Below are 23,641 nucleotides of genomic sequence, written 5' to 3' on the forward strand. Positions count from 1 at the left end.
AGCAATAGAACACTGACTAAGTCTAGGCAACGCCAAGAACTTAGCTTTTGCTTGGGGCTGGGGCATCCTTTTTCATTTTTTCCAGTCCCTGTCCCCTTCAAAGAGAGTAAAAAGTAAACTGATTTAGGGGCTCCCCTCTCGTCTCCTCGGAGTCAACAGAGAGACCAACTATAGGGGCAAATTGCCTGGGCCCACGGTCCAGACAAACCTCTCCCACCTGCTGTTCTGCAGCCATTTATAAAATAATTATTCAGAAGCTTATGTGTTAATTACAAACTGTTTGGTCTATGCCTCAGGCTTCTTGCTAGCTAGCTCTTACATCTTAAACTAACCCATTTCTATTCATCTATGTATTGCCACATGTCTGGTGGCTTTACCTGTGTTGCATCACATCTTGCTTCCCCTGGCAGCTCCCAGCGTCTCCTCCAACCCTGCCTTTCTCCTCCTTGTACCTCTGCTTGCATTTCCTGCCAGCCTCTAAGCTGCCTTGCCATGGGCCAAAGCAACTTATTTATTTTAAAAGATTCATTTATTTATTTGTTTGTTTGTTTATTATATACACAGAAGAGGGTGCCAGATGTCATTACAGATGGTTGATGAGCCACCATGTGGGTGCTGGGAATTGAACTCAGGACCTTTGGAAGAGCAGTCAGTGCTCTTAATCTCTGAGCCATCTCTCCAGCCCCAAAGCAACTTATTTATTAAGCAATGGTAACAATACATATTCACAGCATACAGAAAGACCATCCCACAGCAGCCAACAGCTATTCCTTTTAGAATGGTGGCCTCCAGTCTCCAAGTCAGAGGCTGAGCCACTCTTGGGCACATAGGCATGGTGGCACCTATCTGTGCCTCCCTCAGATGAGTGCTGAGACGTCTTCCCTGGGCCCTGGAGGTGGCTTGGCCTCGGGCTGATGGCAAAGAGTAAGGGTCCTCCCCTCTAGGAGCCAGAAGACGGGGAAGAGAGGCTGGCTGAAAATTGCATGGAAGGTATGCAGCCGCTGTGTCTGTGGCTCGAGGCTGTAGAAGGTGAGGTAGCCAGAGGTCAAATTCAGATCGATGCCCAGGAGACGTCCAGTCACCCCATGCAGGCGCTGGGCCTTGCCATTGTGCCAGGCCTGCATACTGTCCTCCTGGATGCAGAGGCCCCAGGAGGAAGGCCCACGGCCGATGTTGTCCGTGTGGGTCCCCACCTTTCGGCGAGATAGTTTTGGGTAGGTGATACCCAACGTCACAGAGTGATCAGAGGCATGTACCTCCCAGTAGTGTTGTCCAGTCTGAAAACTCTGGGTGCATTGCACCTGCCACAGCTCGAAGCTGCCTGGCTTGGCTGGGCCCTGGGCCTGGAAATGGTGTGTCACCTGCTGGTCCTCATGGGACAAGTACAAGTACTGGTTGGCAGTGTCCGGGTCAAAGGTCAGGTTGCGATAATCTGTTGGAAAGAGTTGAACAGAAGTGGCAAAGGTGTCATTTTCCCCTAGAGCATAGTGTTACTGGGGTGCAATTTATGGACAGTTCAAATGTCTACCAGGCATACTGTGGGCAGAGCACCAGGCATCATCATACCAGGGAGTTGCTCATTGCTACCTCTGAGCTGGAATCTTCTACATGCCCCACTTTATAAGAGGGGGGACTGAGGCTCAGAGAGTTAAGTTCACATAGTATTAAGTGGGAGAACTGTGACAGACCCCAGATCCAGGTGGTCAGAATCTGCCCTTTAACACTGTGCTGGCTCCATCTGCCTCAGAGTGGATGTGGACAAGGTTCACATCCTGCAACAGGTGTGCAGAGGTGGAGCCTGGCCCAGGAAGGACCATGGACAGGACAGTCAGAGCAGGTCCCTCTCCCCATACATACACAGGCATCTGCAAGTGTACATATGCTCTCCATGCACACAAAGGTGTACCCATGCACACGTACACACACAGGCATTGGGTCTCCTTACTCTGCCAGAGTTTCTTCCTCAGTGGACACACCATGCTGGGGACTGGTGGCGGAGGACCCAAGGCTTCTAAAGAACAAAGCAGAATCAGGGGAGTGTGTGAGGATGATCCCTGACTCCCTTCTTCTACCCACTAGTGGGAGGGAGGGTAGGACCCAGAGGGCAAGGAGAAGTCAGCCTTACCCACAGGGCCAGCACGGGCAGCGCTGCCTGCCACGCTGGGGGGCTTCTCTTCAAGGAGGAGCTCACACAGTGGGCCAAGCATCTCATTCATGCTGTTCAGCTGCTGCTCTTCATCCCACTGCGGAGCGGGCAGCGGCCCGGGGGACTCCACAGGCTCAGAGAGCTGCTGTAATTCCTGAACCCCAGGGGCAGTGTCAGTGAGTGGGGTGCAAGGCAGGGAAGCAAGGCCCTAACCCACTGCCCGGAGATCTGGTACCTGGAAGAAGATGGAGTCATCCACTTGCCCCAGGATCTCCTGGACACTGTGGTCATACTGGGACAGGGCCTCCAGGTGGTTGGTTAGCCGTTGTATCTCACTCAGAGCCTGATCCAGAGCCTGCTTCTTGGCTACCTCTATGTTCCTCAGTGTCAAGGCCCGCAGCTTCTCCAGCGCCTGTAGCAGGCTGCTGAATCTACTGGAGACCACTGAGGTCAGGGTACAGGCTGAACTCTGTGGGAGCACAGGAGGAACCTCAGGGTGGCCAGTCTTGGCACTATGGCAAGGTAGCCTAAGTCCTTAGTCACCCACTGGCTTGAAGAGTCGGACACAGGGAGTCAGTCAGAGCCCTTGGAACCTCCTTCCCACTGGGGCCTGGTTTCTGGCTCAACTTCCCACTCCCTGCTGCTGGGAGGCATTTCGAAGCAGCCCAGGGAGCAGATGGTAGTGCCCAGCATGAGGACATGGCGAAGTACCTCGATCTGGCTGCTCTGCTGCTGCAGCTCCTGAAGCTGGGTCTCAGCCTGGGTGACCTGTTGCCGGGCAACGGCCACTCTAGCTCTCAGCTGGTCCTGCAGCGCCCATCCAGAGGGCAAGCAACAAGAGAAAAGGCCAGGATTGGCTGTAAAGTTCTCATACCACCACCATCCACACAGATCCTGGGCACTCTCCTGCCACTCATGGTAGACTGCCCGTTAAAATCCTGGAACTAGGTTGGAGTCCCAGGGAGGCCCAGACAGGGACCTTTCTCTGCATGGAGCCGGGATGTGAGGGACGCAGAAGTCTTGGGCTGACAACCCGGCTCCTGGTCCCAGTCCCACTTCTTGTAGGTTGAGTGACCTGAGCCCCTCTCCCACCTTCTCAGGTCCATAGTCCACCCCCCCCCACCCCCAGGCAACAAACAGAGTCTGGGGCAGAAAGGGAGATGGCCAGAGTTGCCTGAGCAGTGATTAGTTCAGTGCATAAGAGCCCAAAGGGAAGACAAGACCCCTATTATTTGGTTGAGTTCAGTTTCCCCTGGGGACCAAAAGGTGCGGTCACAGGAGCTAGAGACACGTGCTGGTGCTCTGAGCTGGTGTGTAATGCCCGGCTGAGAGTCTCATTACCTGCTTCTACTCCTTCCAACACCCTATGATTGCTGCTTTGCGACAGGGTCTCACTCACTATATAGCCCTGGCTGGCCTGGGACTTGTAAGCAGATCTTGAACTTGACAGGGATCTGCTTACTTCTGCCTCTAGAATGTTGGAATGAAAAGCATGTGCCACCACCACGCCAGCTAATTATTTATTTTTAATCTTACAAATAAAGATTTTTATGTAGCCAGGTGGTGGTGGCACACACCTTTAATCCCAGCACTCGGGAGGCAGAGGCAGGTGGATCTCTGTGAGTTTGAGGCCAGCCTGGTCTACAAACCGAGTTCCAGGACAGCTAGGACTGTTACACAGAGAAAACTTGTCTCGAAAAAACAAACAAAATTTTTATGTAAAGTTTATGTAAGTGTAGACAAATGGATGAATGCCACACTGCATGTGTGAAGGCCAGAGGGTAACCTTGGGTGTCTCAGCCCTTGCCTTCTGCTTTGAGACAGGCTCCCTTGCCACTGTGTATGCCAGGCTAGCTGGCCCTTGAACTTCCTGGGCCTCAGTCCTCTCAAGCAAAATCCTGTCACCGTCGTTGTTCCCCCCCCCCCCAGCATGAGCCATCTGGCTGAAGCATCCTCCTTGACAAGGGCTTTTAACCTCCCTGCAAACCTTTGTGCCCAGCTCGTCCCGTCCTTACTCTCTGGGCTTCAGCAGCTCCAGGGCTCACGCTCCAAACCTCCGAAAGTCCCTTTCTTTCCAAAGCCGCTCACTCCTCTGACCTCACCCTGGCCCTGTCCCCAGCTCCAAAATGTCTTCCCAAGCATTCACCCTCATCTATGACGTCCCATCTCTCACTGTGCAAGTCCTCCACCAGAGCCCTGCCCCTCCCTCCCTGTCCCGCAGGCTTCTCAGCCACCCTTCTGTCCATGTCCAGCACCCTGGGACTCTCTAGAACACACCTCTCTCCTCCTCTGTCCCATCCCTGGTAACTTCAGCCTCACACCCCTGGCTGAGATGGCCAAGGGCAGGGGCACGGGCCACCATCATAGGGCCAATTTCATGGTCATTTTTGCCCTCTAACCAAACCTCTCAGCAGCATGGAGCACCTAGAGACCACTCTCCTTCCTGTAACCCACCATGCCCCGGCCACCATCTCCGCAGCTCTGTCAGGGTATAAACTGCAGGCAAGGCTCCCCTTACCCAGCAAGTTTCTACTTCTTCCAGAGACCTATAATGGCTTCCAACTTTCTTAGTGCCTGAAACTCCTCCCAGTTTCCAACAGATGCCTGTCATCCTACAAATCCCAAACCAAGCACAGAGCAGCCCCACCCACAGAAACCCCTCTCCCCAGCTGTCCCTACTTCGTTCCCATCTCCACTGGGCACTGGGCTTCCACCCTTTCTCCTTTCTGTTGCTTTCCAGTTGTGACCCTTCCCCCACCCAGATTTCACCTCTTATCCCCAAATCTGACGGCATCATTGCCTTGTCTCGAGTTGAGGCCCTGCACATCCCTAGAGGAAGAGTCAGCTCCTCACCACACCACCCCGAGGTCTGGTCCCCCATGACCTGGAAAGCCTGTTTGGGGACCTCAGGGACCTGCCTCCTGCCACCATCTCAGTGAACAGGCTAGCTAGCCTTCCAGCTCCTTGCGCACGCGCATTCCCACTCCTCTTCTGGTTGGCAAATCCTCTCCCCTGAGGAGTCACCCAAAGATCACCTCTTTCTCCTCCTCCTAAACAGGGTGGCCCTGCTGACTCTGTAGAAGGAAACATTCAGGTTTTGCCGGTCCACTATCTGACCCTCAGTCTCTGAAGAGCAGAAAGCACAGATTTGCTATACACAGCCCTCCTTCCCTACTGTGTATGCTGCGTGCACAGGAAACGGGGCGGCCAGCCTTGGCCTAACACTCTGGCTTCTTCAATCAGGAACTTCATTCATTCGTATGGAAACCCGCAGCCTCCTGATGCAGCCCCAGTCTGGCCTCGAACAGTCCCCGACTTCCAGAAGGCCCCATCCCGCACCTCGCGAACGCGGCGCTCCACGTCCAGCAGCGCCCGCTCGTGGCGGCGACACTCGTGCACTGTGCAAGCGCTGCACACGCAGAGGCCATCGGTGCGGCAGAAGAACTCGAGCGGCCTCCCGTGGCGCGGGCAGCGCGTGCTGTGGCCGGCGCCGGGCTCCGGGCGCGGGATGGCGGCCGCCTGCGCCTGCAGCTCGTGGGGCAGCATTTTCAGCAGGGTGCTCAGTGTCACGCTGCGACACAGCTTGGCGACCTCGGGGAAGGGCTGGCGACACTCGGGGCACGTCTTCTCCCAGCAGCGCCATGAGTCCTGGATGCAGCCTCCGCAGAAGCTGTGCCCGCAAGGCAGCGTCACCGGGTCGCGGTAGCGATCCAGGCAGATGGAGCAGGTCACTAGGTCCTCTAGGGGCTGCGCCGCCATGGCGGAAGCGAGGCCAAGGAGCACAGACTTCTTAAAGGGACCGAGGCTACCCGTGCGACTGATGCGGAAGGGCGAAGGACAGCCCAGAAAGACACGACAGTGTGCCCCACAGCAGAGGCGCTGCTCTCGGTTGGCCTAGAACGTTCCTTGGCAGGGATCCAGGCCACCCTTGCCCGCCTTCTGACGCGCCGGGAGCTGGGTGCGGCTCCCACGGGTCCCACTCTAGCACCCGCGTGTTGCTTCTGCCGCTCCACGTTCTTTCTCAGCTGCTCCTGAGGATCTGGCCTTACCTTCCAGGGACTGAGGCTGGGAACCCCACTGGGCCCAGGGCCATCTTGAGATATCATCTCTGGGGGTGTTTTCTTGGCCAGTAAATGAGTGAGAGTCGTCCAGTATGGGGCTTGGTCACACTTGGTAAATGCTCCTGACCCCTGGCACCGTGGGTTTTTCTGGAACAGGATTTTAGGCACTGGGGTATCTCCCTTCTCTGGGAAATGTCTAATTTTGATTCTTTTAAGACAATGATACAGAGCCGGGCAGTGGTGGTGCACGCCTGTAATCAATCCCAGCACTCGGGAGGCAGAGGCAGGTGGATCTCTGTGAGTTCGAGGCCAGCCTGGTCTACAGAGCGAGATCCAGGACAGGCTCCATAGCTACAGAGAAACCCTGTCTCGAAAAACAAAAGAAAACAAACAAACAAACAAACAAACAAACAAACAAAAAACCCAAAGATTTGGAAATTTCTGGCCATTAAAACCCATTTAACCTTTTTTCAGAGACTGCCTATTCTCTTTTTGTTATTTATTTATTTATTTCCAGACAAAGTTTCTCTGTGTAGCCCTGGCTATCCTGGAACTCTGGAGACCAGGCTGGGATCTGCCTGCCTCTGCCTCCCAAAGGTGTGCATCACCACAACAGCTGAGACTCCTTACTCTTTATCTGATGAGGTCTCACTATTGCAGCCCCTTGTGGCCTCTGAGGTCTTTCCCAGCTATGTGAACAGAACACTTGTCCCTCTTCAAGGGTCCTCTAAGCCACCAGCTCAACCTTTGTTGGGCGAGTGCCTGGTCTCCCAGATGCTTTTGCATCCCATCCATAAGGTAACTATCATTTCCTCTGCAGCCCAGCAGGGCAGGTAGGGTCCCAGGGCCTTCCTGGGCAATGTGAATCAGAGCTGACATCTTTCTAACCATGCAGGTAGAACCATCGTGCTGCTGGGTCTCCTTTAGACATCTAGTCACAGAGTGGGGGTTCGAGGCCTTGCCTGGAGCTGAAATTATGCTAAGGTCCCAAACAAGCTGTTGCCAGGTCTGACAGGGACCCCAGCCCAGGGGCAGGAATGCCTCCATGAAAAGGTTCTGATACCCAGGGCGTCTCTTTCAAACATTTATAGGACAGGTAAAGCTTCACTTCCCTTGTGTTATCTCCAGCTCCCAGGCTGCATGGCACCCTCTTCTCACCCACGGAGCACTAGCTTCACTAGAGGGGGTTCTGGTATTGGCATGAGGAAAAATTACTTTATTCACACATAATCGAAGCACCTCCCAGCAAGCCCCCGGGGCCTGAAGGGCCTGTGATGGCTTGGTTCTCCTGAGGTGTGACCTTCTTCCGGCTGGGCCAGCTCACCCTCTAAGATGAATGAATTCTGCCTCTCAGTAGATTCCATAAGTGGGCTCATGACTGTCCCTGTATCGGTCCAGATAGCGTAGGGGCTGCTGGTGAGGGAAGCGCTTCTGTTTGGGGTGATAAGGGGGTGGTCGCACAAATTCAAACACAGGTTCCCGCATGTCTACAAGAAAAGTAAAGGACCGGGGTGAACTCCTGCCAGGAACTGCCCACCTTGGCTTCCAAGTCAAGGCAGGAGAGGCTTTGGCCTTCAGGCCTGCCAGACCAGCAAGCCCTAAAATACCCTTACCTAAAAGCTGGTGGAAGGTGTGGGTGACTGAGTCATCCCAGCGGCACTGGAAGAAAGCTAGGCCAGCTGGAGTCATGGCTTCCTGGTGTTTCTTGTAGAAATCAAAAGTGCGGAAGGTCCGCTGGGCCAGCCGGTAGCTGTGACAAGACGGGCAGCATCTGAGAGTGGGAGGGAGCACTCCAGGCAATCCTGGGAAGCCCCTGGAGTCCACCCAGCCTGCCGAACCTCTGCCAATCCCCAGGCCTATACCAAGAGGAGGGCGAAGCAAGAGCTACCATCCCAGGAGCTGGCTTGGGGCTCAGGGTCCAAGTAGGGGTGTAAGTTACCAGGGTGAGGGTCGCATGTCCTCAGAGAAGTTGATCGGCTTGTCTTGCTTGAAGAGCAAGAAGGCAAAGCGGTGGAAGCCAGAGCCTCGAGCAGGGAAGGGGGGGAGGTAGGGACATGTCTCCTGTCCTTCAGCCACCCTGTTGCTGGGGATGTTGGTCCTGGTCGGAGGGGAGGAAGGTACCCATTAACTACCAGGCCAGGGAGGTGGCAGGAGTATTACACCCTAGAAGCAGAGTCACCCCAGAGGCCAGACCCTGAACAGTCTCTAGCATGCTGACCTCCAGGACCTCAGGGACAGGCTGCAAACATTACTAGGGAGCACAAGTGGTTCAGAAATCAGAGGGGCTGGAGAGATGGCTCAATGGTTAAGAGAACTGACTGCTCTGCCAGAGGACCCAGGTTCGATTTCCAGCTTCCACATGGAGGCTGAAAACCATCTGTAACTCCCAGGGAATCCAAAGCCATAGGTGTAGCTGGAGTTTTCTCCAAGCCTGCTCAGGCCCGCAGCTGCTCAGACCCAAGTAAACACACAGAGACTTATATTACTTATAAACTATACGGCTGTGGCAGGCTTCTTGTTATCTAGTTCTTATCTATTAATCTATACCTTGCCATCCACTTCCCAGAATTCTCCTCTCTGCTTATCCCGCCTACACTATACTTCCTGCCTGCCTACTGCCAATCAGTATTTTATTTATCAGTCAATCAGAGAAACACATTCACATCATACAGAAAGACATCCCCAGCACATAGGCATCAGGCATGCATGTGGTGCACATATAAAAATACTTGCACAGTATGGTAGCGCATGCCTTTAATCCCAACACTCAGGAGGCAGAGGCAAGTGGATCTGTATGAGTTCAAGGCCAGCCTGTTCTATATAACAGCCAAGGCTACACAGAAAAACCCTGTATTGAAAAAAAAAGAATGAAATCGTTCACATACATGAAATAAAATTAATAAATCTAAAAAGATAAAAGACTAAGTTTGGAGTCTTCTGCAAAAAGCAAAGCAAAGCAAAACAAAACACAGCAGTGACAAAATGAAGCAGCTGGTTCACTCAAGGAATGGGAACCAGGGTGTCGTCTGCCCATCATTTAGGTCAGGAAGCCACACCATCTTTGGGCAGCTTTTCTTTCCATGCCCTAGGGTCATGTCAGTCAGTTTCCCAGCCTGATGCTGTGGTAGCCACTGTATCCCCTGCCCAACCACAACCCTCCAGAGAGCCCTGCTAAACAGGCTGATGACTGCAGTTGGGGGCAGTACAGGCAAGGAAGAAGCCAGCTCCCCAGTTCCTGGTTTCCACTACAGAGGGATTGCCAAAGCTCACGGCATTGCATGACCTCTGCCCAGGCCTGTGCTCAGAGCCCAAGCCCAACACGGACTGCTCAGGGCGGAAACACCCATGGGCTGAGTGTTTGAGCTGCCATGATGAGCTGCCATGGCCCTTTTCTCCGCTGATTGTTCCAGCACCCCCTGGGTAGGTAAAACACATGGCGACATCTCCAATTTCATAGGACAGAAAATAGCTCAGATCAATACAGATGCTTGTGAGGATTGGCAGGACCTACTGCACCTTTTTTTTTTTTTTTTTTTTTTTTTTTAAGAAAGGGTCTCATTATGTAATGTCAAACTCACAGCGAGATCTGCTTGCCTATGCCTCCAGGGTGTTAGGATTAAAGGCTGTGTCACCACACCTGGCTTCTGCCATTTTCTCCTGTACTTGTGTTAAGTATATACTTGAATCCCAGGGCCAACACTTCCAGGGCCTCCTGGAATCCCCTGGCTGGCTTCCCACCCAGATACTCACAGCAGCCAATGAACATACTCAGCATCGGGCTCCAGCAGGTGTCCATCTGCACAGAAACACAGAGAGACCCTCATTTCAAAGGAGCCCCAGGGCTGGAGTGTGCCACCTGCCCAGATCCCAGGGTTCTTGGCTCAGGGAAGGGAGGCTGGAGGCCAGATGGCCCCTGACACCTACCTAAGTTGGTAAGTAGTAGTGTCCATAAGGAATCCTTGTCTGCCTCATAGGTCACCTCTGGGGCCTGGGAAGCCTAGCAGGGAGAGAGGAGCACTCACCCTCACCTCAGGTTTCTCTAGAGAAGGCTGGAGTTTGCAGGGGCACTGTGGAAGTGAGTACCCACGCTGACTCAAACCAGGACCCTGACAACTCCTCAGACATCGATAGGGAAAGAGATGTTTACGGACTGCCCACTGTTCATCCTGAGATCTGAACCATAGGACCATGTACCAGGACACATGGAGGCCACTCCAAAGAGCGGCTGCTACAGAACAGGCACAGATGGCACTTCTCTTTGTCTTATCCTGTGACTTTCAGGGTGTTTACTTCCAGGAAATCAAAGACACAGAGTAACAAAACTTCAGCCCCACACACTGATGCCACGCCTGGTGTGCCCATGCACACAGAGCATGGAGAAACAGCAACTATTACCTCAGCCGGAGTCACTTCATTGCCATGATACACTGGGACCAGGTCCTCTTCTCCCACAGCATAAGCCACGTGAAGGGGGACCCTGGGCACAAAAGTGGCACCGTGGAACAGGTCTTGGTAGAGGCCATAATACTCGGCCAGACGCTGCTTGTGGTAGGGACCGCAGGTCCTCTCCCACTCGGCCCGCACCGCCTCCAGTGAGATGCTGGCTGGGGAGGAACAGCACAGTTTGGATACAGTGGGGAGTGTGTACCTGGGGCCCCTCTTCTGGGTGGCTCACCTGTGCGGAGGCGGGCTGCCCGTTCTTCTTCTACGTTGGCTCGAAGCTCCCTTATAAAATGTTTCCGATCCTGTAGCTGTTGAGTCCGGATGACCCGGGATGGGGGCAGTCCAATGTCAATTTTGTCTTTGGGATCTAGAAAAGTAAGACATGATGGGGTAAGCAGGACCAAATCTTTAAATTTGAGTGTGTGTGTTGGTTCACTCTATGTAACCCTGGCTGTCCTGGAACTTGCTTTGTAGATCAGCCTGGCCTTGAAGTCACAGAGATGTGCTTGCCTCTGCCTCCCAAGTGCGAGATTAAAGGTGTACACCACCTTTGAGACAGAGTCTCTCACTGAACCTGGAGCTTGATGACTGGCTAGACTAGCTGGCCAAGGAACTCCGGAGATCTGCCTGTGAGGCTACCCCCAGCACTGGGGTTAGATGTAGCCCCTAAACGTCCTCTGTGTGGATACTGGAGATCCTACCTCAGGCCCCCATGCTTTGAGGGTGGGGTAGGTGCAGGCAGACACTTTACTGACTGGTCCATCTCCCTGACCCAGAATCAAAGCTCTTTGTTAAGCAGCCTGTCTTTATCTAGTCCCCTTGCTCCGCTACTTCAGGTTTTGATGGAACTATCCCTGTGACCCACAGAACTAACCTGTGCAATCTGCTTACCAGACCTGAACAGGGCTCAGCCAGTAAGAAAATCAGCTAGAAGGTAAAACTGTGGCTCCTGATATCTAGACTAGGTCACAATGTTTTGTTCGGGTCCTGGGACTCCATGTCTAAGGCCAGTCTAGATTGCAGTTATTCCAGGCCATCCTACATGACAAGACCCTGTCTCAGAATAAAAGCAATACATACTAAGAGTAAATTCTTTTATTTTATTATTATTATTATTATTATTATTATTTTATTATTATTATTTTTTTTTGTTTTGTTTTTGTTTTTCGAGACAGGGTTTCTCTGTAGCTTTGGAGCCCGACCTGGACTCACTCTGTAGACCAGGTTGGCATTGAACTCAGAGACCAACCTGCCTCTGCCTCCCGAGTGCTGGGATTACAGGCGTGCGCTGCCACCACCACCACCCGGCCAAGACTAAATTCTTTAAGGCTGGGTCCCTAAATCACTGTTCCCAGGCTTAATTTCACTTAACAAATTACTATCCACATAGTGTCATGCACTGTGTGGGTGCAAGGATCCAGTGATGGGCATGCCAGGCAAGTTTCTGCGCTCAGGGTGCCAACTCTTTGTGGGGAGGCTGGAAGACAGGACACGGTGTGGCAGAGTATTTTAGGAACACTGAGGGGTGTTCCAACACGAAATGGGGGCGGAGTTGTCAGGAAAGGATTTCAGTCAGAGTTAGAAGGAATGCTTAAGAGTTGGGGAAGAGCCAGTGGCGCACGCGGGAGGCAGAGCCAGGCGGATCTCTGTGAGTTCGAGGCCAGCCTGGGCTACAGAGCTAGTCCAGGGCGGGACCAAAACTACACAGAAAAACCCTGTCTCGAAAAACCAAAAGAGTTGAGGAAAGGGTTTTCCAAGTGGGAAGACCAAAAGATGTGCAAACTAGTGGGGCTTAATGGTCATTGTTGGCCTCAGGAGTGCAAACTGGTCCTCCCTCGCCCCGGGAGCACACAGGGCCAAGGCTGCGGGAGAATACGCTAGCGGGTCCCGGGTGCACAGCCCCGCTCCCGTCGCCCCCGCACCTGTCTCCTTCACGAAATGCTCCCGGTAGGTCCGCCACCAGTGCGGGGCCCGCGCCTCCTGCTCCGCCCGCCGGCGGTACCGCTCGAAGCTCCGGTACTTCTCCAGCCGCTCCAGGTTGCTCACGTCAATGTGCTCGTTGGGCATAGGCCCGAGAGGAGGTGTCCGGCGGCTGAGGGAGGCTGAGGGCAGGGACCGGGGTGTCAGGCGGGCGCCAGGCCCCCGCTGAAGCCCAGGGCTGGAGCTACAGGAGCCCCAGAGCTCCCTAACCCCACACCACTCACCCGAGGTGCTCAAGCCCCGGCATCTCCCACTCGCGAACAACGCCGCACGCCACCAGGGCGCCGCCATCTTCCACTGGGGTCGCCAAAGACGCCGGGAGGACCCAGAGGTGGCCAGGCAGAAGCCTGCGCGCCCGCGGGAGGCTCCGCCCCGCTCCTCGGCAGGCTCCGCCCCGCTCCTCCCAGCTCCGCCCCGACCTCGGCAGACCCAACCCTGCGGACTCAATTCTGAAAGCTCCATCACCTTATTTCCAGGGGCGAAAGGGATACAAGCTGCGCCGGGGCTGAGAGCTGCCATCAGGCGGCAGCACATATGGGTAGCTCCAAGAACAACTATGGGTTTTGATCCCGGGGATTTCTCTCAAATTCCTCTTCCCATGATTGATGGGGAGGATTCTAGAGGGGAATACAGCAGATAATAATAGTGCTCACTTCAAAGATCTGTTAGGAGGATTTGCACGCTGATGTATCTGTTATCTCTTGATCATCTCCAGGTTATAATCTGCTTCTGTCCCAGCCTCAGCTCTGCCCTGGAACCCACGCTTCCAATAGGGCGAAGCTGCACTTCCTCAGCTTCTCCCCACACTGTTATGTCTGTCCCCTCTGTGACCTGCCTGCCTCGAAGTGGTCCTTCCAGGAGGTCCTGACATCCCAAGTTCAGGCTGATGACAACCACTTGCTCTATTAGCAGAAGTCTGACCCTCTAGCTCACACTGAAATGCAATGGGGTCTCTATATCCAGCATAAATGGCTGCATCTTAGACTTCTTTGCTTCCAGACAGCTAAACCTCTTGCCACCACTGCTGCAGCTTTTTCTGTACTTTAAAAAAAAAAAAGAAAGAAAAGAAAAAACTTATGGCCGGGCGTCGGTGGCGCACGCCTTTAATCCCAGCACTCGGGAGGCAGAGACAGGCAGATCTGAGTTCGAGGCCAGCCTGGGCTACCAAGTGAGTTCCAGGAAAGGCGCAAAGCTACACAGAGAAACCCTGTCTCGAAAAACAAAACAAAACAAAACAAAACAAAAAACAAAAAACCCTATTTATTTTACATCCGGGCCAGTTTCCCCTCCCCCTTCTCCTCCCACTCTCTTCTGTTCCCATGCCCCAATCCACTCCCCCTCCGTTTCTGTTTTGCGACTTAGGCACTCTACATTTATGTTACAGCTGTATAGCTTGGTCCTCCTGTGGGACTCTTAACAGTGGGAGCAGGGGCCGTCTCTGACTCTTTTACTGCCTTTTGGGACCCCACTCCTCATACAGGTCTCCTTGCCCAGCCTTAATATATGGGGAGGTGCTTAGTCTTCTTGCAACTTGATATGCCATGTTTTGTTGATACTCACCATCACTTCTAATTCCTCCAACAATGAGCACCGGCTGTCTGACAAGTGTGGGAGTTCACAGGTCAGGGTGAGTGAGGCTCAGATGTCCTGAGGAGTTGATGCTTATTGAAAGGTTCCCACTGAGTGTTAGGGGAACTGAATGCATCCTGCAGTGTGCTTAGAAAGTCTCACTGTTTTAGCCTTTTGTTTCTGAATTCTCATACATGAGCCTCTAAGCTCTCTTCTCTGCTCTTGTACTGCGGAAGACACATGGGGTCTAAGGAATGTGTGGAGGCTCATTGCTTAACCAGGTAGCCTGTTTTTCATTCTCCCTGTCTGGGAAGCTCTGAAGAGAGGGGCTTGGATTTCAGCTGTTTGAAAGGCCTAGCATGGATCCACATGTCCTGACTGGAAGCAGCAGCTCCAACAATATTAATATTAATTTTAAATGAGTTAGGGTTTTCTATGTATCCCTACCCACCTTGGCATTTATAGTCTGACTAGAGGTGAACTCATGGCAAATCCTTTTGTTTGTCTTTTTGTTTTTTCAAGACAGGGTTACTTTGTGTAGCCCTGGTTGTCCTGGAACTCCCTCTATAGACCAGGCTGATCACCAACTCACAGAGATCCGCCTGCCTCTGCCTCCCAAGCGCTGGGATTAAAGGTGTGCATCACCACTGCTCCACTTCATAACAATCCTCTTACCCCAGCCTCCTGAATGCTGAGATTACAGGCATGTGGGCACTGGTCATCTGAGTGATGCTGCGGCCCTGTCACATAAGTCAGAGATTTGGGTTCCTCTTCACATTTTCCTTTCTGATGCATGTTCAGGTCCCTAGGAGCACTTTTCTGTACCCCCTCTCTACTGTGTCAGGTGCAGCACCAGCCTTCTGACACACACACACACTCACCCTATTCTCACTTCCGCCCCTCTTGTCTAGTTTGTAGCTCGTGGCCACAATGGATTTTCCAATATGTAAATATGGGGCTAGAGAGATGGTTCAGCTGTTGGGTAAGAGTGCATGCTGTTCTTCCAGAGGACTTGAGTTTGGTTCCCAGCACCCACACTGGTGCCTCTCAACTGCCTGTAGGGGATCCAATGTCCTCTTATGGTCCCCTTAGGCACCCACATGTGGAACACGAAAACACACACACATTTTAGAAATGCAAATGTACTTTGTAAGCTTCAGTGAGCACTGATTGCCCTAAAAAGCTCAAACTTCTCAAGGTTTTATGTTGGACAAGGTAACCAAGGCTGCTACATCCTCTCCCTAAGTCTAAGCTTCATTGCTCGGGAAGACCAAGGGTTGGGGGACTCTTTGTAGTGCCTTCCTTCTCCTGCACTGGAAGTTACCCACTGTCCCTTCACTTAATGGCAAACAAAAATGCAAGATGGCCCCGTATATGCCAGCTCATCACTCATCTTCAGACCCTCAACTCTTCATACAGGTTTGACTCTGGCCTGCTTGTGTGATGGGAGGACTGAGTCCCAGGCTTGCTCAGTCCTTTTACAGGCACCAGCTACAGATGCAATGTTGTTCATTATACTTGCACTGTCTGTCACATTCTCCTCCCCAGGCCCTGCTGCTTTGTCACTTTTTGCCGAGTTCGAGGTCCCCAAGTCTCCTCTTCCACCCTTGAGGTAGAGGTGGTGAATTGCTCCCTCCAGGTGTGCTGAAGGACTGCAGATGCCAGAGGAAAGGGTATGAGGTCACAGAAGCCTGGGCCTGGCCACTTTCGGTCAGCTTTCTGCAGAAGCACCTGCCTGTGGACTGTTTTGCACCAAATAGCAGGAGCATAAAGCAAACATTGTATTTCATTTTGTTTTGTGAGAAAGGTAGCCCTGGCTACTCTGGAACTCACTCTGCAGACCAGTGTGGCCTTGAACTCAGAGATCCGATGCCTCTACCTCCTGAGTGCTGGGATTAAAGGTGTGTGCCACCACTTATTCTGTAGTCCAGCTGATCTGACTTGGAACATTCTGTAGCTTAGACTTGTCTCAAACTTGAGGCAATCTCACTTGCTCAGCCACTTGAGCGCTGAGATTACACATGTGAGTCCCCACAACTGGCCAGGGCAAACATGTTCTAAGGACACATTCCAATGGGCACTGGAAACTCTAAGGATCCAGATAACAGGAACTTAGCAGATGAACTCAGAGGAAGAGCATTTGCCTACCATGTGTGCAGCCCTCGGCGTGACCCCCAGCAATACAAAACCAAAACAGAACCCCAAAGAATAGAGCAGTTTAATGGATCTGAGACCAAGGCTGCAAATCGTTGGCTAGAGGATTAGGCTCCTTTGGAATGGTCCCGAGAGCAGAAGTGGGCTCTGCTTCATCCTCTCAGGCATTGCTCCTCTGCCCACCTGCTCCTGTGGACATACCCTCAGGTGGAAAGCAAGGAGTGCTCCTGAATGGAAGCTGCTGTAGGAGCAACTGCAGTTTCTTTCCGAGTCCTTCTGGATCATTTGCCCTCTCCCGCCCCTCTCCTGATACCCTATGAGAGGGTTTTAGCACACTAGACAGTGGAGGGCAGCAGCAGCTCAGCTGTGTGGCCTCTCACAGGCCTCAGTGCTAACCCATTTCCAGGCAGAGGCCCTAGCTCTCAACATCTTCCTGCCTCCTCTGCTTCCCCATACACCCTCTGTGGTCCACAGCTCCCCATCCCACCCCTGGTGGGGACTTGGATGGGGAGGAAGAAGCTGGTGTTCAAGATGAGCTAGGTGCTCACCAGGAAGTAACGGGAAAGAGACGGGATGTGTGCAGGCAGCCTGAGAGTGGGGTAAGTGCTGGATGAATCCCACAAACACCAAACTGGAAGCTGTCTGGGTATGGTGCCCTCCAGCACAATGCCATCCTTGTCCTTGGCCAGGCCTCCCAATCACTCAGCTTGGAGGCCCTTCTCCCCATTTGGGAGGGGACCTATCAGTCTGAAAAGTAGAAGGCTGTTCTTTGTGTCCCACCCTACTGCCCTGAGATGAGGCCAGGCATAAGGATCCCCAGTGCCTGTCCTGTAGAAGAGGGTGATGAGCTGGGGCCTTACTATGGACAAGAGTGGGTGATGGGTGGTGAGACAGCCTTGCTGTTATTGCTCCCAGGGGAAGGCACCAGCTGCCTCTCAGCTGCAGGTCATAGTGCCTGGGAAGAACACACAGATACCCTGTCCACACAAAAAGTTGTAATCAGACTCTGGATAGTGCGCCACCTTCCTGGGAACCTTTTCCATGGAAGTGGGAGCTGGGCAGCAGTGGGAAAGAGCTCTAGGGCCAGATACTTGCTGAGGAGGCAGTGGGTATTTTCAGGCAGAATGGTATGCCATATTGTAGGGCGCTTTCTTCAGAGTTTCCAGGAAGAACTGTTCATTCTCCAGGAAGTCATGGTCCTGTGAGGTGGATTCAGATGAGTGTCACACTTCTGTGCAGACAGGGACTCCTGACCCTGGTGGAGCCAGCCTGCACTTGGGAACCCCTTCACCTGGCATTGGGAAGCAGTGGGGGCATGTGGGAGCTCAAGCATGGAGTGAGACAGGCTACGATGTCAGTCCTGGCGAGGTCTTGGGAACCTTGGAATTTATTAGCAATGACCTCATGTCTCTAGGCCACAGTGTCTTCATCCACAAACTGGAGGTCAGACTGTCTCACAGCAGGGCGTGCTGGCTCACACCTATAACCCCAGCACTTGCAAGGAAGACTGTAGGCAAACCCAAGGCCAGCCTGGGCTACAGAGCAAGATCCCAGCTCAACAAAACAGGCAAACAAAAACCAAAAAGGAGGAAACAGGCTAAAGCTATAGTTCAGTGGTAGTCATACACACATCCCCTCATGTAGGCAGGGCTGTGAGAAAGGAAAGTTTATGATGCACATGGAGTCTTCACCTTGGAGCACAGCATGTGGGACATGCTCCTTGACAGACAGCTGTTATCACTGGTGTCATAGGTTATTTGCAGTTTAAGGGGTTGTTGCCAACCTCTTATGCCTAGAACAGGCCTTAGCAGCTGTGTAGGCAGTTTGCCTCCTGTTTTTTATTTTTTTTTTTCCTGACAGATTTTATTGTGTAGCCCTGGCTGGCCTAGAACTTGCTGTGTAGAACAAGCAGGCCTTGAACTCAGATATCTACCTGTCTCTGCCTTCCAAGTTGCTGGTTAAAGTTGTATGCTCTACATTTTTTTTCTTTGACTTTTTTTTTGAGACAGGGTTTCTGTGTGTGTAGTCCTGGCTATCCTAGAACTCACTCTGCAGACCAGGCTGGTCTTGAACTCAGAGAGAGATCCGCCTGCCTCTGCCCCGCAAGTGCTGGGATTAAAGGTGTGTGCCACCACCGCCTAGCTCAAAGCCATTTTTTTCTTCTTTTTTCTTTTTTCCGGAGCTGAGGACTGAACCCAGAGTCTTGTGCTTGCCTAGCAAGTGCTCTACCACTGAGCTAAATCCCCAATCCCCAAAGTCAATTTTTAACAGGGTTCTTACTGGGGACTGAACCAGGGCCCTGTACAAGTTGGACAAGTCTTCTACCATTTAACACATCCCCAGTCCTAGCTGTCCATTCTTCCCCTTTCTGAGCAGGGGCCAGCCTGGTCAGTAACGGAGGGACCATTTGTTATGAGAGTGAATGGAAGAGCCTGGGCCCAGTGTAGACTTACCTGTTCTGCTGTATGCTTCAGCAGCAGCAGCTTGGCAAGAAGGTGTGTAGGCACCGGGGCAGCAGGTATCTGGCTACACTGAGGAGTGGCGGGAGCAGAGGCCTGGATGGCTGAGTAGAAAGGCAGGAGCCAGTGTCAGGGGGAATACTGAGGGGCCTGGCTTTTTTCTGCAGGACCCGTACTCACACTGCCTACGGGAAGAGCCTGGCCCATGCCCTGGGACTCTTCCAGAAAACCCAGGTTCCAGTCATAGCACCCACATGGCAGCTCCCAACCATCTGTAACGTCAGTTCCAGGGGATCGGATGTCTTCCTCTGGCCTCTGTGGGCACCAGGCAGAACACCCCACACATCATCTTTTAAAAAGGACAAGACAGCCGGGCAGTGGTGGTGCACACCTTTAATCCCGGCACTCGGGAGGCAGAGGCAGGTGGATCTCTGTGAGTTCGAGGCCAGCCTGGTCTAAACAGCGAGTTCCAGGACAGCCTCCAAAGCTAAAAAAAAAAAAAAAAAGGACAAGACAGGCTGTGCTGGAACAGGACGCCTGGTGACATCCTGTGGGCTCTATGCATGGTGCATTACCCACACACAAAAGAACAAGGGAGAAAAAAGCCTTGGAGCCTGTGGTAGCAGAACACACCTTCAATCCCAGCATGGGGTGGCAGAGGCAGGAGGATTACTCTGAGTTCAAGGCCTGCCTGGTCTACAAGGTAAGACTTCAAAAAAACAAAAACAAACAAATAACAAAAAGGTATGGTGACCCATTAATACCAGCACTCAGGAGACACAGGCAGGAGAATTTCTGTGACAGTGACTTTAAGACCAGCCTGGCCAGGCGGTGGTGGCATACGCCTGTAATCCCAGCACTAAGAAGGCAGAGGCAGGTGGATCTCTGTGAGTTCGAGGCTAGCCTGGTCTACCAAGTGAGTTCCAGGAAAGGCGCAAAGCTACACAGAGAAACCCTGTCTCGAAAAAACAAAAACTAAAACAAAAACAGAAAAGACCAGCCTGGCCTACATAGCGAGTTCCAGGGGAGCCAGGGCTATAGAGTGAGTCTGTCTCAAAACAAAAAAAACTCCCCTCACAAAGCTGGAGGCGCACGCCTTTTATTCCAGTACTTGGGAGGCAGAGGTAAGAGGATCTCTGTGAGTTCGAGGCCAGCCTGGTCTACAGAGCAAATTCCAGGATAGCCAAGGCTACACACAGAAACTCTGTCTTGAAAAATAAAACAACAAAACAAAACAAAAACAAACAAACAAAAAGAAAACAATAAAAGGGGGTGGGGCCACAGAGACAGCTCATAGCTTAACAGTTGACACACCTGTAATCCAGCATCCAGGACACTGAGGCAGGAGGATCTGAGTTTGAACCCAATTTGGGCTATAAAGCAAGAAATCTGTCTTCAAACAGCTCCAAGCAGCCCCTAACTTGAGCAGCTGGACGAGGTCCTGCTACCTCCTGCTCCAGGCTCTGTCCCATCCTCCTGGAGTCACTTACCCTCCATGCTGGACGCTGCTGGGCCCTGAACTGCAGAGGGCAGCCCCGGAAGGCTGGAAGGCACTTCCTGTCGCACACGGTCCAGCTGCAGCCTCTGCTGAGCCAGGCTCAGATGCTCCTGCGCCCAACCCCAAAGACATGGACTCCTCAGTGAGGAGGACAGGCAGGCGGGCCTGAGGGACAGGAGGGTGGGGACTGGACCCTTGCCTGGTGCATACGCTGCTCCTGCTGCCGCAGCCATTCCTGCTGCCGCTGCACTGTCTGCAGCCGGCCCTGCTGCTCAGACAGCATCTGCTGGGCTTCCTGCAGGGCCTGCTCACCCTCCTCATACTTCTTGGAGGCCACCTGCAGGGGCGCCACTGGGTCAGAACTGGCTAGAGTCAAATGGGGGCTCTTACCACAGCCCTTCCAAGGCACACCTTGCTCATGTGTTCCACCTCCTGTGCACGGGCCTGGAGGCGCAGGCTGGCTTTGTGTAACCTGTCCTTCTCCAGTCGAAGCTCCTGGCGCTCTCTCTCCAGAGCCTCCCTCTCAGCAGCTAGCTTCTCTTCCCTGGCCCGGAGCTCACAGGCCCTAACCGTCAGCTCTGCCTGCTCCTGAGAGGGCAGAATCATTGCTGTGGATACCCATCCAGAGCTACCCCAGGCTCTGTACAGCCCTTGGGGGTCCCTTCTCCCGCTGCCTCTGGAAGTGGGCAATAGAGCAAGGGACTTCTTAGACATGAACCAGAGAGGCCTGGAGCCAAGCTCAGGGGCTCCCACACAAGCCACACAAATTCAGTGTCCAGTGTCTCTGAATATCAGCTTCTTCACTTAAATATCTGAGTCAAAGGAACCCAAGAAGACAAGTACACACAGTGCCTCAGAAAAGGCAAGTTCTGCTTTGAGGTGACTGCTGTTGCAAATTCTTGCTCTATCTAGCTGTGCTCTGATTTCCTAGGCCTGGGATCTTTTGCACACAGCTGGGAGGCCAAGGCCACCGAGGCTCTGAGCCCTACCTTGGTCAGGCTGATGATGGTGCCCTCACGCTGGGAGTCCGCATGCATGGCCCTCTCAGCCTCGCGCTCGGCCCGTTCCTTGCTCAATTTCTGCTGTGTGAAATACTCGGCCCACTCTGCTGCTAGGCGTCGGCGCTCCTCCCCACACTTATGCATGACTGACTTCTGCTCCTCTAGCAAGGCGCTCTGGGGGGGGGGGGCAGTAAGGAGAGTGTGAGTGTGAGTGTCCTTAGGCAGGAATGGTGGGGTCAGCAGCTGGGTATGGAGCTGGACTCACCTTAGCTCTCTCCAGCTCCTCCCTCTCCATGGAGATCTGTTGGACCATGACCTTCCTCTGCTCCTCCAGGGTGCGCTGTGCAGACTCTGCCTTAGACTTCTCAGCGGCCACCCGCCAGCGTTCCTGCAAGGACCAGGGCAGGGCTGAGGGGTGGCTCCTCCCTCTGGGAGCAGGCCAGGCTGTTCCAGAGGAGCTGGGCAAATCTGCCTTCTCCCAGGCTGTCATAAACTTTCCAAAGAAACAGGAAGTGACAGGAAGTACTGGGAAGTACTGTCTAGGTCCAGCTCCTGCAGTTCTGAATTAGGAGGTTCCAGTACTCAGGTCAAACTGCACCACAGGGAAGGTTCAGGAGTGCTCTGCCTTGAACCACCAGGTCTGGCCCATTACCTATCAGTCACACATGCTAGGAACCCACAGTTCCTGCAAGCATGAGAAGTTCAGCCAGTTGAGTCTTCCTTAAAGACTAAAGCTAAGGGCCAAAACTCAGCAGTTACGAGCACTGTCTGCTCTTCCAGGGGACTGCCCAGTTCCCAGTACACCACAGCTGCTCACAACCATATGTAACTCCAGTTCCAGAGGATATGACGTTCTGTTCTGGCCTCCAAAGGCAAAACACCCATACACATGAAAACCAAAACAAGACTGACGCTCACTTTCATCCATGAATGACACGTAGGGGGTTCAAGCACATTTGCTACATGATGGGGATAAATAACATTTAGTAGGCAAGAGTATCCATTCCAGTGTCACACGTTTCAGCTGTGACAGATCTGAGTGACAAGAGGGAGGGGGAAGCACAGTGATGGTGGGGACTCTGCAGGATGGCCCTGGGGCTGGTAGCTGAAGAGCAGGTGTTGGGTGGCCCAGCTCAGGCCTGAAAACAGAAGCAGGAAGAGAGAGGAGAACAGGCCTTGGCCACTGCCTGCTTGAGTGGAGGTCGGAGAGTGGAGGTCGGAGAGTGGCTGCTCATGGGTCTGGCCTATTGGCTAGGATCAAATGCAGAGTGGCTGAGCTCGCGACAGGTGGCCCTGGAGTGCAGGTGTCCTGTACTCGGGACAGACTCACCTGTTCCAGGAGCCGGCTCTGCTCACTCAGGCGTACCTCCATCTTCCCAATGACCTCCTGGAGGCGGCCACGCTCTTCCTCCATGTCTCGCTGCTGCTGGCCCAGCCGCTCCTGCAGAGCTGGGGCAACACACAGGGTGCTCACTGACTGCCTCCTTCCTGACAAGGGGGTCTCAGTTATGGAGGGGACTACCTCGCAGCTGCTCATCTTGCTGCCGGATCCCCAACTCTCGTTCCTGTGCGGTGGTGAGGTGTGAGGCCTCCACACGAGAGGATAGCATGTTCAAGCTGCTGGAAAATTTCTCCATCTGCTCAATGATGCCGTTCAGAGACCTGAAGGATTATCGGGGCATCTCATCCTGGGTACACCCAGGACACCCAGGCCTAACTACTCCCTTGGGGAAGCAGCATCAGGTCGCACACATACCGAGTATGGGACGTGGCACTGGTGACAGCATCGATCTCTTGGTCCTTCAGCATCTTCAACCTCTGCAGTTGGTGCTCATGGTCCTTGCGCATCTCCAGGATGGACGCCCTGAGGGATGGCAGCAGAGGCAAGAAAGGCCACTGTGAGCAGACGGATGACACCGGAGAACATGAGAGGGACATGCCTCTGACCATCATCTCCTCCTCTTCCTCCTTCAGGCACCTCCTCAGTGCCTCAGTTTCCCTGGCTCTTCTGCCTCCTCGCTTGCTGCTTCCATACCACATGCACACACACCTGCTGCTCAGCAAAGACACCTTCCACAGCACAGGAGGAAGCTATGTGCCTAGCCCTCTGTGTCTTTTCTTAGTACCATTCTTACCCAGAGAGGCTGCTCCCATACCGGCAGAGTGGGTGGAACCCACCCATGAGGGGAAGGGATTGGTGTACTCAGCCTTGAGCCTTCCAACCAAGAGGCTGAAGGGAAGGGCGGGTTCATGCAAAGGCTGCAGAGCCACACCCTGGTCTCCGGGGCACTGCTGTCAGCCAGCCAGTCCTCACAAGCGTCCTCCCCAGC

At 53.3% G+C, this 23,641-nt stretch overlaps 3 protein-coding genes across 6 annotated transcripts in view; all 3 read right to left on the minus strand.

Annotated features, from left to right (window-relative positions):
• Window positions 1-709: 709 nt before the first annotated feature.
• Window positions 710-6,475, minus strand: Trim65 (tripartite motif containing 65). The gene is made up of 6 exons (XM_036197003.1): window positions 5,486-6,475; window positions 2,858-2,953; window positions 2,382-2,615; window positions 2,126-2,300; window positions 1,946-2,011; window positions 710-1,432 (listed from the first exon to the last, which is right to left on the minus strand). Exons 1-6 carry the CDS (start codon window positions 5,903-5,905, stop codon window positions 858-860), a joined length of 1,566 nt encoding a protein of 521 aa, XP_036052896.1. The 5' UTR covers window positions 5,906-6,475; the 3' UTR covers window positions 710-857.
• On the minus strand, window positions 2,935-13,463 carry Mrpl38 (mitochondrial ribosomal protein L38). Of its 4 annotated transcripts, none has more exons than XM_036197006.1 (10): window positions 12,855-13,452; window positions 12,573-12,752; window positions 10,883-11,017; window positions 10,603-10,811; window positions 10,132-10,204; window positions 9,958-10,003; window positions 8,147-8,305; window positions 7,821-7,957; window positions 7,532-7,694; window positions 2,935-2,953 (listed from the first exon to the last, which is right to left on the minus strand). In XM_036197006.1, exons 1-9 carry the CDS (start codon window positions 13,162-13,164, stop codon window positions 7,558-7,560), a joined length of 1,386 nt encoding a protein of 461 aa, XP_036052899.1. In that variant the 5' UTR covers window positions 13,165-13,452; the 3' UTR covers window positions 2,935-2,953; window positions 7,532-7,557. The 4 variants fall into 4 exon arrangements, with proteins under 4 accessions (XP_036052899.1, XP_036052898.1, XP_036052897.1 ...); XM_036197005.1 differs by lacking the exon at window positions 2,935-2,953 and adding an exon at window positions 6,781-7,396; XM_036197004.1 differs by lacking the exon at window positions 2,935-2,953 and having other exon boundaries at window positions 7,403-7,694; window positions 12,855-13,451.
• A 2,936-nt stretch (window positions 13,464-16,399) lies between these two features.
• Window positions 16,400-23,641, minus strand: part of Fbf1 (Fas binding factor 1) — a 28,541-nt gene continuing 21,299 nt past the window's right edge. The window contains 10 exon segments of the mRNA XM_036195781.1: window positions 16,400-17,552; window positions 18,807-18,916; window positions 20,303-20,420; window positions 20,510-20,647; window positions 20,722-20,898; window positions 21,300-21,485; window positions 21,577-21,699; window positions 22,642-22,760; window positions 22,834-22,973; window positions 23,068-23,175. Of these exon segments, the coding sequence (XP_036051674.1) occupies window positions 17,469-17,552; window positions 18,807-18,916; window positions 20,303-20,420; window positions 20,510-20,647; window positions 20,722-20,898; window positions 21,300-21,485; window positions 21,577-21,699; window positions 22,642-22,760; window positions 22,834-22,973; window positions 23,068-23,175 (1,303 nt within the window). The 3' untranslated portion in view covers window positions 16,400-17,468.

This window comes from Onychomys torridus, chromosome 8 (genome assembly GCF_903995425.1).
Source record: "Onychomys torridus chromosome 8, mOncTor1.1, whole genome shotgun sequence".
In the NCBI taxonomy this organism is placed as follows: domain Eukaryota; kingdom Metazoa; phylum Chordata; class Mammalia; order Rodentia; family Cricetidae; genus Onychomys; species Onychomys torridus.